The sequence below is a fragment of the Centruroides vittatus genome, unplaced genomic scaffold (genome assembly GCF_030686945.1).
Source record: "Centruroides vittatus isolate TY-2023 unplaced genomic scaffold, ASM3068694v2 contig_543, whole genome shotgun sequence".
Taxonomy (NCBI): Eukaryota; Metazoa; Arthropoda; class Arachnida; order Scorpiones; family Buthidae; genus Centruroides; species Centruroides vittatus.
The window spans coordinates 647,570-661,595 of record NW_027122319.1 but is presented as its reverse complement, the minus strand read 5'-3'; the positions used below and the strand labels follow the sequence as shown (position 1 = coordinate 661,595).

General features: G+C 26.6%; 1 protein-coding gene across 2 annotated transcripts in view; it reads right to left on the bottom strand.

Annotated features, from left to right (window-relative positions):
* Window positions 1-13,679, bottom strand: part of LOC136978493 (X-linked retinitis pigmentosa GTPase regulator-like) — a 65,052-nt gene extending 51,373 nt beyond the window's left edge. Inside the window, exons 1-5 of one of the 2 annotated variants that reach the window (XM_067274209.1) lie at window positions 13,382-13,679; window positions 8,096-8,221; window positions 6,164-6,256; window positions 4,787-4,849; window positions 1,068-1,223 (exon numbers count right to left, since the gene is read on the bottom strand). In XM_067274209.1, coding sequence (XP_067130310.1) covers window positions 1,068-1,223; window positions 4,787-4,849; window positions 6,164-6,256; window positions 8,096-8,221; window positions 13,382-13,415 — 472 coding nt within the window. In that variant the 5' untranslated portion in view covers window positions 13,416-13,679. The remainder of the gene's footprint in view (window positions 1-1,067; window positions 1,224-4,786; window positions 4,850-6,163; window positions 6,257-8,095; window positions 8,222-13,381) is intronic. The other variant, XM_067274208.1, reaches the window with a different exon arrangement.
* Window positions 13,680-14,026: the final 347 nt, after the last annotated feature.

The window sequence follows — 14,026 nt, the reverse complement described above, 5'->3', positions numbered from 1 at the left end:
TTACTATTTAATATATATTTAAATCTATTTAACAGGCCTAGTAAAAATATCATTTCATCATTTTCAAATGACATCATTTCTGAAGTAGTCTTTGGACAATTTCATACAAATAATTGATATCGATTAGTGTCAATTGACAAAACAACTTTAAGTGATCAACTGATATCAAATGATACATTAAAACTACTTTGTAAATTGATTTTATATATTTGAAATTTGAAATAGTTTAAAATCAAGTAATACATACTATTATTGATAAATAGAACATTTGCCAAATGATTCATTTAATGTCACTTAATAAATGATATCAATTTGTATCATTTAATACCATTTGCCAAATGATACCATTAGGTGACACTCACTAAATTATGTCAATTGACATCAATTGACCTCATGTATTCAAACTTTAGAGATGTGAAAACATTACAAGATTATTTCCTACCAATTGACACCAATTCATATCATTTGAAATCATTTATTTCTAGCAAATCATTTCAACTAGGGAGATTTTTCAAATATTTTTTCTTATTTATTTGTTATTAATCCTAAAAATTCAATAAACTATAAAAAAAATTCATAATGATGAAATTTACAAATATTGTAACTTTGTCAATTGTTTGTAAATTTTTATTTTGTTATCATCAAATCAAAATAATTAACTGTAATTTAATATCAAAATGATTGTTAAAAAATTTTTAATATAAAAAATTATATTTTTGAATTATTTTGAATAGTTTTTTAAAAATATTTCTTCATAAATTGTTTATTAATGATATCTAATTAAAACAAAAATCAAAACTTCTGTATTCAAAACATAAAAAGTTATAGTTAGTAAATATTTTTGCTGTTTTCAAGGTTATTTTTGTGTGAATTCATTAATATATTTGATTTAATTTGTTTTCAACTTTTATTTTTCATTTTCTGATATTAAAAATGCTTTTAACCAGTTTGGTTACGCAAACTTGTTTTGCACTCTCTCATTTCAGAAATAATTTTCACCATTCTTTTGTTAATTGAAAACTTCACATTACAACTCGAATAATAATATTAAATAGTATGTATAATACCTGTTAATGCCATTGAATGATCAGCTCCACCAGATAGCATTTTTATAGAAAGACCTTCTAAACCTTGTATGCGAACAGGGAGATACTGAGTATCTTCTTCGTTATTTCCTAATTGATATTCTCCATTTGAACCAAAACCATAAACACTTCCATTATCTAAATAAATAGAAATAATACAATTTCAATTCACATTTCAACTTAACAAATTATTATTAAAACCACAATATTAAATCAAATAAATATTCAGTTAAGTATAAAATAATATAATCAAGATAGTCATCTACCTAAATCTAATTATAATTTTATTAATCTTGTAAAGCATTTAATTTTAATTATATGTTCATTTAAATATTTTTTATAATCAAATGATCAACAAAATGATTAATTTAATTAGCTATTTAACTTGTTTAATTAGTCATTGCTTTCTACACCATGATACATGATAGGACACTTGTAAAGTACTATTTTTTTTTGTATCTTAGGAAACCGACTATAATTACGATCGGTAAAACTTCCGTTAACCTAACGGGTACTTTACGCGGATTCGAGATTAGTTTGCCAGGCCTGGGCTTTTAAGCGTGCACCGAAAAATTAGTAATAACAACGATAAATATCAAGTCAAATCAAAAGTTCAAATATATTTAATTAGCAACTAGAACGTACTATGTACAAATATCAATAATTCCAAACAAAATTTATTAACGAAAATCAACAAGTCAACCCGACAATAAACTTAGCTTAACTTAATAGTAATTCCCCTTTGAAATTCGACAAATCAAATACTTAGCAACTATGAACAAAATCTCTTACTAATTAAACGTCTATCCGTCACCTCACTATACAAAGAAACTATTTCCTCAATCCTTTCGATATCGTCAAATCGTCAATCGAACTCCTCTTTAGCACCTTGGATCGTCCAATTATCAATCTGGACTTCTATCAGAAAATACTTCGCTTTCGAATTTACCTCGCTCTCACAGTCGCCTCGATTTGGAAATCACCTCTCCTTCTTTGGTTAACACACGGATTTTATACTGTGAGGAGACGTCACACTTGAGCTGGGTTACTCCTCTTATTTACATACTTAGTTGCTAACATTAACTTTGTTCTGGCAGCTTTAGGTTTCCGACAAAGCTTATAAACCGTTTACAAAATATTTATCATAATTTTCTGGGATGTTTAAGACGGTTTATCAAGTATTTCTCTACTAGTGATTGTGGGGACTCCCTCCCACTTTTTTTCTGCGGACTGTTACTTCCGCCGGGCAGCGCAAGTGTGCAAGATGTTTCCTATGGCGCTTATTTTTCCGTGAGTTGTTTTTTCTTCATTTTTCATTACTAACAAGAGAGTGGTGGGGAACCTTCGTCCTAAATAAACATAAACCCCAAACAAAAAAATAATAAAACGGAAATAATAATAAAATAAAAAATAAGGTTCGGACTCAGTTCCTTACACACTGTCAACAGCAGAGTGCAATGTTCTTCAACAGAGAAGCAAACTGCCTCTTCATAAACAAAAATAATTTTCTGATGCAAAATTTCACTTGTAATCTAAAGGATTTTGCAAATTTTTGAGATATTTTTTTATTTTATGTTTAAAGAATATCAGAGAGAGGCAAGATTGACTCAAGAAGGCTGAGAAAGAGATATTGAACCTGTAATCAAATATACATTCAAAGATATCATCTTAAAATTAGTGAAACCATATTCAGGACATCTCAAAATATGCATCATATTGGCTTAATTATAAAGAAAAGATTTTTCAAAAAAGTAAACAGTAAAAATTCAGTGCTGACCTTATATTTAGGTCTCAGCAATTTTATAATTTATACTTATATACTGTATATATTATAAGTAACTTGTACTGTTTATATTCTGCACCTGGATTCACAAACACCTTGAATCCTAAGTTGCAACAAAATTCATTTTAAGTTGCCAAATGCAAAAAGTCTCATATTCAGAAATTGAAATAAGTTATGATAATGTAAAAGGTCTCATAGCTACTATGATATCTAAGAGCTCTTGTAATTTGATGTACCAGGAAAGGTGGTGTTAGAGTATTTGGCACTCTCAATAGATCATCTAGTCAATCATTTTTTCTGATTGTTTCTCTTAAATATTTCCAATTCAAAACTTCTAAAATATTATCAAACTAGCAGATGAGCCCGCATTGCTCGGGCAGAAAGTAACGATAGCAAAGATTAAGATTATTAGATTATAGCTAATCTTACTGGGTGCAGGAACTATGATAACCTTACTTGAATAAAATGATTAATTTTAAATTCTAAAATCTAAGAAAACTTGTTTAGAACATTAAGTTTTGAATTTTTCAAATTTGGAATGAATTCAAATATTAGTTCAAATTCATTTATTTTGAATTTATTGTTTTTGCGGTTACTTGAACAGTGGAAATGATTAAAATATTTATTAATTTCCAAAATGTATACTACATGTGCCACTATTTACTTTCCTTTTTTATTATTTACACTTTATACTGACTAAAACTAACTCTCTCTTCCTTTTCACTGGGAGAGCTGAATTTCCAAAAATCCCTTCTTAATGTGCATTCTCATGGCATACCCTACTAAACCTAACTGCTTTAGAAAATTTGGTATAAGAGAAAATAAGGTAGGGACATTAACAAATAACAAAAAGTATAATTTTTAAATGATCATTTACTGAGAAAGACATTTTGAAGATTCAGATAGGATGTTTTCAAGCAACTAACAAAAAAAGTTGTGAAACATATTAATAAAATGCATGAATAAGGTTTTCAAATAACAAAGAAAATTATTCAATTTAGAATTTGTGAAACTTCAAGAAACCAAAACATACCTAAAACTGACTTTAAAATGAGTTTGAATTGGCATAAATGAATAATACTTAGAACATTGCTGTAGTCCTAAACTTAGTAGAAGGTATGATTTTTGTCTTGTTCTTTGACATTTAAAATTGCTATTAGAAGGAAGAAATGAGCAATTACTTGTAAGATATGAAGGTGTCAAATTAGTTACTTGAAATAAAAGAAAATTAATCAATTTCTTTAGATTTATTATGAAATATCCTTGCTTATATAAACAATTGTATAACTAGAGGTTATACAATATTTCGAAGAAGGAAGTACAGGGTATATATATATATTATATTGTCATATAACCTCCACTAAAGCCTAACTTAGAAATAAATTGTTTGCTTGATGTACAGGTACAATTTTAAAACAGATTGCTTATAGATTCCAAAAAATACTGATAACTTGACAAAATATTACACATCTGAGAAAAATATAAATTTCCTCTAAACTTAAGTGATTTTTATTTCAGATTTCAAATATCTTCTAATTTAGCAATTAACAGAAAAATCAAAAAAGTTAATTTTAATCAAAAATATATAGAATGAAAAACTGAGAACAGGTTATGTTAGCTATACTTAAAGTCAAGCAAAACCTCCATCTTACATCACTACATCATTCTCTTGTTATATATATATAACAAGATTTATTTATTATAAAGATTTTTACAAAATTAATTATTTCAAAATCACGTAAACCATAACATTAAAATTATAATCAAAAAGTTTGTAAAAAGCTGTCAATAAAACTAAGCACAATTTTATCATTGAAATTAATTTTTTTTAAATTATATTTTGTTAACAATTCGAATAAGCAATCTAGCACAACATGGTTTCTCTACGACTGAATATAACAAAGTTTAAAAAACTTACCACATGCTACTAGAGTATGAGAACGTCCACATGCTACAAATGTTGCTCGTAAACTTTTCAAACCTAATTTTAATATAACAATTATAAATTAATTTTTATAATCATTGATTCTTGTAAAAAAAAAAAAAAAATACTTAAAAACTTTCACTTCAATAAATAAAAACAACTGAAATAAAAAATGGATATTTCAAAATTAAAATAGTAATAGATTTCAAATTTATGGTTATTGAGATAATTAAGATGGAAAATATGAAAATCTAAAGTTACATTTATATATTAGAGAGGTTGCGGTCGAAGTTTTCATCTCTGAAACGTAAATGTCAAACATCGAGCACCACCAATTTGTAAGCCTAGAAGTTTGACAATGGCATTTGGAATGTCAAGCATGACAAGAAATTCAGCTTAAATGTCTGTGTTTTTTTATATTTTGGGTTAAAATTATGATGTATTTTATTAAAATCAGTGGCATAGCGAGGGGGTGCAAGGGGGTGTATCATGCACCGGGAGCCACTCACAGAGGGGCGCCCAAATGGTCTCCAAGACAAACTATATGTATTTCTGGAGGGGAAGGGGATGCCAATAAAGTGTCAGGCGCCAGTTATGTTCGCTATGCCACTGATTAAAATAATGATCATTTAAGCATTTATAAATAACATTGAAAAAAAACAAACAATTTTAAACCAGAAATGATTTAATTATTTAATTTTTTTGCAAGTGATGTGAAGTGCCTATAGAATTTGTGTTCATAATAGCTTATCATAACACTATAGAAATAGGTTTGTTCTTTCACAGCATCTTCTACCATCAAGAACATAATTTGTTTTAAATTTCTAAAAATAATTTCCCAAGCTGCATACAGATTTATATAAGCCACTACTTCCCTCAACAAAAGTATGTCGTGAGAAAAAGTTTAAGTTTGAACTTTGGCTGCAACCTCTCTATTGTATATATATATAAAACACAAATACACAAAGATACATTATGGGATCTCTCAATATAAAGTGATTGGATAAATTACTGTTGTATAACATTAGGTATCAGTCAGATTTTATGAGATCTGACAACTTAAAAATTAATAAAATTGATTTTGAAAATTCTGAACTGTATGTTAATAGAATAAAATAGGATTCTAAAGAAAAAAACTGTTTGGAAAAATTAATAAGAATTATCTGCTTCCATTTTCAAGAAAACATGAAAAAAATTTTTTCCATAGAAAGAGCATTAGTTTTTTAATACATACATTACCAAAAAAGTTACTTGTACTACTTGTACAATCAACCTTAGATAGTTACAACTACATGTATGAATTTTAAATTCTATATTATATTTAACCTAAAAACATAGTAGCAAAATTTTAAGATATGCAAACATAAATACCTTTAACACAAGTTGGTTTATTAATAGATTTGGTATGACCATGTCCAAGCTGTCCCCATTCATTGCTTCCAAATGTAAAAACTCTTCCACTTGCTAGAATTATACACTAATATGTAATAACTATAATTAATTGTTGTTAAAATATATTTAAATTTGTATTCTTTCAGCAAATAAATATAATAAGTATCTTTGTATAAGAATTATCTCAATATATACATAATTAAATTATATTCAATTTTTAGATGTTTTGGAACAAAATCTGTTTAGATTTCAATTTAACTAAAATTTAGTCACTAATAATTTAAATATACCAAACAGCTTTTAGAACAGCTATTTACTTTTTTTCATTGTTAAAAAATTGAAAAAAAAAAATTAAAAATTTATATCATTTCCTAAATCACTTCATGATGTTAAGCATTTTGAACATTTTTATTCATTAAAATTTAAACTTTAATTTATTATCCACAAGAACAAAACTGTTCTTGTAGATAATGGGAGATACATGAGTTCTTGGGTATAATCCCAGGTTTCTAGCTTTCTATGGCATATCTCTACATTAAGCTTCTTAGTCTACTTAGCCTCATCCTGTAGAACTGACACCACAGACTCTTTTGCAAACTAGGTTAGAATCATTGTAGTATTATTATTAGCAACGTCATACTATGTTCCACTTACCTTCGGGAAGAATTGTATAAATGCATTTTTGCTATTTATACAAAGAAAAATTACCATTGTGATTAAAACTACACTATAATCATTAAATCATCAATTTGATTTCATTTAAAGGTAATTATTTCAGTGCACTATTTTAGTTTTGTTCAAAATATAATTGTGTACTACAAAAAAAAATAAAAAAATAAACTCTAATTTCACTAAAATAAAATAAATCTTTAAAAAATATAGGTCACTACTTTTATGAAAACAAGAAGGAATGTAAGATATTTTTTTCTTAGATAAAAGAAAGGCATCTCTTTAAAATGTTTGAGAAACACTGTCCTAGTATAATATAATATCAATTGCCATATTTAAATTTTAAAACTGTTATATTAGTTAATGTTAACTTATAGTCATAATTTTTCTTATGTAATATTGTAATATTCTTAATCCAATATTGATAAAATTTTTTGAAATATTTTAATTCTCTAACTCCTCACAATGAATCTCTACATACTCAATTTAAGGCTACAAATTAGTCTAAAAATGAAAACAAAGAGAAAAACAAAACAGACTAATCCGTATATTCTGCTATGATGCTCTTTCATATTCTTCAAAGTATTTGCATTGTGTTTCATGTTACTATATAGTAATACATTCTAAAGAATATAATAATATATGTCATTAAGTGTTTAATTTTAAATACATTAATGCATAATTGAAAAAACTGACAATTCCAACAGAATAATGCTGCCATTCATGCATCAAAGTCAACAAAAAATTGATTTGCTGAAAAAAAAAAATTAATGTAATTGATTTGCCATCAGGGAGCCCTGATACAAACCCGACAGAGAATGTTTGGTGCATTTTGACACATCTTGTTTGTTGCCAAAACAGACAATACAATACTGTAAATTAATTGAAATTAGCTATCATGGATTGTTGGGAAAATATTAAACAAGAACAACTTCAAAACCTAGTAAAATGTATACCTGATAGAGTATTTGAATTAATTAAATCAAATGGTGAACCTACAAAATATTGAAACATCGCAAATCGTTTTTTTGTGCACCTGTGTTTATACTTTTGAAACAATCAAAAATTGAAAATCTATGATAATTTTTTTTGTAATTGTCAGATTGATCTAAAAATTTCAGAAAATGTTTAAATTGATGTTGTACACAACATACTAATATAACAAACACATTACTATTGTTAATGTTTTTGTTATTGAAAAAAGTTGGGTGTGTTTATAATTTGAAATGGACTGTAAATTACCTGTAATTAATGCAGTGTGTTCATCTCCACAAGCAACTTGTAGAACTAAATCTTCACGTATCCAAAACTTACCAGGTTGATTATCTGCAAAATTACTTTTCCCAAAACAAAATACTGCACCAGTATCTGAAATATATTATAAATGTTGTTAAATAATTTAAATAAAATTTCATAATAAAAATCGTTGTGTTATGAAGGAAAAAAGTTTTTTCCTCTAAAAGTTAAAAACATAAGTTTATTAAATTTTTTGAGATAATATAAAAATTAAAATCTTGGATTTATTCGAAGAAAACTTTTTCCTATGTTTATAAATATATATAGTTTTCTTAGAAAAGTTTTTTCTAATTGTTTTAAAATATTCTGATTATTTATGTTAGTATGTTTTTTCTTGTATATACATATACACATACATACATAAATACACATCTAATATGCTAATAAGTTCTGATAAAAATATAAATGTCTACAATTCAAAATTTATAAAAAGTAATATTATACAAACATTTTAATAACAAATAGGTAATAAGGTATATAACATGCATTCCTAATGTTCAAAGTGTACACTAAGTGCTTTGATAAAGAACTTCATCTTCACTCTTTATGGCAGTATGGATATTTTCCATAAGAAAGATAGTCCACCATTCTCAAAGAAGAGATTTCTTGAGAGCCTCAACATTTGTGTTTTAGTCCAAACCTTCAACTCAAACATTGACCATACAGAGTAATCTAATGGTTTTAGATCAGGTGATATGGCAGGCCATTCTTTCTTCAAAATGAAATCTGGAACTTTTTCTTTTAACCAATCCAGTTGGTTTTGGCACTGTTGGCCAGAGCTGAGTCTTGCTGAAAAATGCAAGTTTGCTTTTTGAAGAGTTCTATTCAATGGTTCCACCACTGCTTGGAGAATCTCTGTCTTTAGTTCACAGTAAATTACTTTAACTCCTGTTGATACAAAACAAACTTCTGCTTTTACTTGCCCAGATTCTAGCCCAGATCATCACACTTCCTGGATGGTAAGCCCTTTGAAACTTCCAGATAAGCAGGGGAATATCTTTCACTGACTTGAGGTAAACACGATCATTTTGCATGTTAAATTAGCAGTATGAAATTTTCATCTGTGAAGAGAATATTTTTTACATCATCTCCATACTTGTGAAAAAGGCAGTGATAGTGAATCACTTTTCTTCTTTTGAGAATGCATCCACATGTGATAGTACCACACTTTAAAGACAAACTTATAGTCCATTTTTAGTGCTAGAAGAATGGTTTATCTTGAAATGTTCATCTGTAAGGACAGTTTCTTTGACATTGGCAAGGATTTCTTCTTATTCAGTTCTTCAAAGTCTTAAGTATTCCCAAAGTTCTTTTATCCCTTAGACAATTACTTCTTGATCAGTCCTCAATACTGTTAGTTTCCTTGGTGTAATATACTATGGAGTTTAGTTGGTAACATTCCCAAGCTTAAGCAGATGGCAAATTTCAGATTTCTTCATTCCTTTAAAGAATAAAAACAAGCTGCAGAATTTCTCATCTTCTATTTAGTTCCTTCATGACTAACAGAACAAAAACTGCAACTTATCTAACAGAGAACTCAAGAAATATTTGAACTGCAAGTGGAACATGCAGAAAATTTAAATAATGCAAAAACTAAAGCAAATTTTGTAACAGAACTTATTAGTAAAAAGTATATAATAAATATATAATGTTAGAAAAATAAACAATGTAATAATACATTCAATTTTTCAATTATAAAATAATGTTAAAGGAAAAAGAAACATATTTACGATATAAGCTTTATACATCTAAGAAATACAGCTGATGAAGTAAGTAAAAGTAATTTTCAAATAGATGTTTCCAACAAAACTTAAAACAGCTGAATATGTTATACTTAACAATTTAAAAAAAAAAAAAAATAGTTAAGTATATATATAGTTATATAATTATATATACAGTATAGTATTTAAAATATATAAATTATAAAAAACACAGTAAATCTTTGACTTACATGGTTAATTTGTTCCAAAGATTTCTGTACAAATTGAAGAACTATGTTATATCCTTCTTTAAACAGAAATTAACAAAGGATTATATAGTTCAAATTTGGCACTCATTGAGCAATTATCAACTTTTCAGACTTTTAAAAGAACTCTTGGAAAGCAAACATTTTTCAAGCAGTGAGAACATTCAAGACAGAGGCAAATAACTTTAAGCCATGGTTCAAAATTCTAATGCAGGTCCCCTTCCCAATCCCACCCCACCACAAAGGAAGAAACTTGCATCCCAAAAAAAAAAAAAAAATACTTTAGCTTTGACTGAAAAAGAATCACCCAGTCCACGATAAAAACAATTGTTTTGATCATGGGCGGTAAGCTTTTTGCTTGGCATATTCAGGCCTCCATTGACTCCAGGACTCAGTTTGGTCAAACCAGGTTGCAGTACTGTAGTTTTGCCACTGATTCAAGAACATGCATTACAGTGACTCAGGCAGTAATCAAAAAATTTTTATGCTTTATCAGCAGATGGTAGAATGTTCTGATAAATGTCTGAATATTTATAAAAAAATTTTTTTTGAAAAGTGAGTTTTATAATAGAAATTTTCTTGTTTATATCTGGCAAATGTCTGTTTGTGACCTAGTTACTGACATAGTCTCATATATATTTATTATCTTTTTGAATTAGATAAGTTTGTTTTATGCCAGTAAGTGTACTTTATATATTTCTTTGTAAATGTTTCATTTGATTTTGTCTTAAAATTTAAATATCTACACAGTGTAATCCTTCTACTTCTGCTCTGGTTGTTCCAGAATTGTAATGTTGAAATTTCCAAATCTAATGATGTCTACCCAGAGTAGCTGAAAATATTTGTTTATTCTAAATTTATTATAAAATTTATCATTCATAAAAATTTTTCTATTCATAAATTATTCTAAATTTAAGCTCAGTATTAATCCAACATAAATTTAGAAAAATCAAAAATCAGAATTTAAATATTTGGACAGCAAAAAAGTAAATCAATTTATAAATAACATTTGATATCACATATATCATATACATGTTTAAAATACTGACAAAACGCATTGAAAACATCAGGATGTTGTTAGATATAGAAAATGTTTTAAAACTTTTAAATTTCATTTATGAATGTAAGTAGCAACACTGCCATACTTTGTAAATTTTTTAAATTAATAAACACTATTCTGTCTTTAATTTAAAATATAACTAATCTGTAATAACTAATAACTATTCTGACTTTATTAATAACTAATAATATGAGAATAAGGATAATTAATGCAACATTAACAACCTTGAAAATTTCCTGGATCAATTATTGATGGATAATTCAAATATAATTAAAAGAGAATATTTAGTATTAATCAAATACATAAATTCTACAAACAAAATTGCTGAAAAGGTTGCATAAATATAAAAGTTAGCAATATATTAAACTATAGTCCACTTTTTTAGCTAAATTTATCTAAAATACAAATTACATACAGACTAAAATTAAGCTAATTAATTAATTAATTAATTATACCACAGAATTAATATTTAATTCCATAATTTGATAATTAGCTTAATTCTCACCTGTAAATAATTTGTATTTTTGACATGTTTAGCAACACATTACCTGATATACGTAAATTTATATCAAATCATACAACCAGTAGTTTTCAAATTAGTTTTTTTTATCATTAAACTTTTTCAACTATGAAAATAAGAAAATCAACATCACCTTAAACACCGGGGGTGAAATCAACACTAAATCCGGAACCTGTTACCAGTGTAAATCGTGTGAAAACAACCTTTCTTCACAAACATTTTTGAACTACATTTCCCAGATATTACATCAGTTATTAATAACATCTTTTTTCCATATTTATAAGTATCTTTCTATCTTACATATTAAAATTTCTCAAATAAAACTGATAATTAAATTCATAATTAGCCAAAAATTAAAGTAAATTAAAATTATTTTTACTTTGATATAAATTGCAAGAATGCTTACACAAGTTTTACAAAAGTTTTATTACTTAAACATTTTTCAAAAGCATTTCATTTACAAAGCTCCTTCCTTTTTCATAAAAGTCATAACATAATTTTTTATGTCATTTTTATGTAGCTCATATAAGTATTGCAGTAAACAAAATCAACTAAATGCTAAAATCTTTAATCATAAATAAACCTCTGTACTCCTGAAAAAAATCTTTTCAGACATTTAATTCCAACAGGAAAAAAAGCATTGCAATTTTTATTGATTACGGCTATCAAACAAGCTAAAAGTTTTATTAATTTTTTCTTTTATTAAAATAACTGTCATTTCTATTTATTAAATTTTATTCTACTTATAAGCAGATATATGCTTATATCTACAATAAAATCATTCTAATCAAAATTTATTCTGTTTCCATAATATTTCTCATGTAAAATAAATAGTGATATATATAAAATCAGTCAAGTTCTTTAGCACTATTTATTTAATGTTACAATTGTGCTGCAAAAATTATTATTAGTAAATTATTTTATTGAAAAAAATCATCTAAAATGATCTTTCTGTTATAATTTAATAAATTATGAATCATTATTACACTCTGGTGATTTTACACATGTAATATAATACAAATCAACTATTAACATTTACAATTAAGACATTTTGTAAATATGTGTAGAAATTTATTTTCCGAGTATATACAAGTATGGTATGTACCGTACATTTCAAAGGTGTTTCATCCGCTCGTGTTTATACGAGTGGATCTAGGGTTTATTAAAGTCCAACGGGGCCACACTTTTTGTTAGATTAAGAATCTTTAAATTGGGATTTAAAATTCATTTTTAATAACATCAAAATCAGAGTTGAAATATATTTATTTATGAAATGGTGTTGAATGACAAACTTTATATTTTATATAAAAAACATAAGATATAGAATATTAAAATTAATTACAACAATTCAATTTTTGTAGGCCCTTGACACTTGGGGGTCCAGGGCCTTATTAGTCCCTATATAGATCTGCCCCTGCGAATAAACCATCGTCATCTTAACATTTGTATTATTTCTTTTAAATGTAATGAAAATCTACAATGGAAACGATCTCAGCGAATTGTGAATGTTAAAGAAAAGGTAAAAATAAAAGATCGTTGACCTTTTCTATACTAAACATAGGTCTTATTAACCTCAAAAAACACGATACATATGTTTCACTCGAATTTACGTTTAAAACTATAAACAATATAAATATTGTTATTTTAAAAGAAAAACAAAAACATTAAAACGTAATAATTATATACCAGGAATTTCATCCGCATCCTCGTCTTCTGCCATCTTCCTAACTGTTCACGATAACAACGGTTTTAACAGGCAACAACCATGCTTCTTACGTCATAGGTGTTTAAACAACAAATAAAATTTCGTTTTATGTATAAAATGGCCATCACAAAGACAATTTATAAACGCATTTGATTTTGCCGCTCGGATAGTTATTTTTAGTATTTTTCCTCTTATATGCCTTTCATAAATAGAGCATAGACCTAATTTCATTAATTAAATTTAACGTCACGCATTTCATTCATACTTATACGAAATATTTAATATTTTGCGTTAAAAATCTTTATATCATAACTTTAATAAGTTATTTTGGCAATATTTTAGTATTTTATCTAATTTTGAAATATTAAAAAATTATTTGAAGTCGACGATTTTAATTTTTATGCTCTTAATCGTAGAAAATGTTATATAACCTGTTTAATTAAAAAAGAAACACCGAAAAATAATATTGTCACAATGGTTGATCGATCCACTTGCAATAATCGTCGTGCACATGTTACTAATAATTTATTCAAATAAATATTTTTGTTTTTGAGTTAGGATACTTCTGGACCCGTCACTGTTTTTACAATAATTTTTTTTTATAATACTTATAAATTTTTACGTTG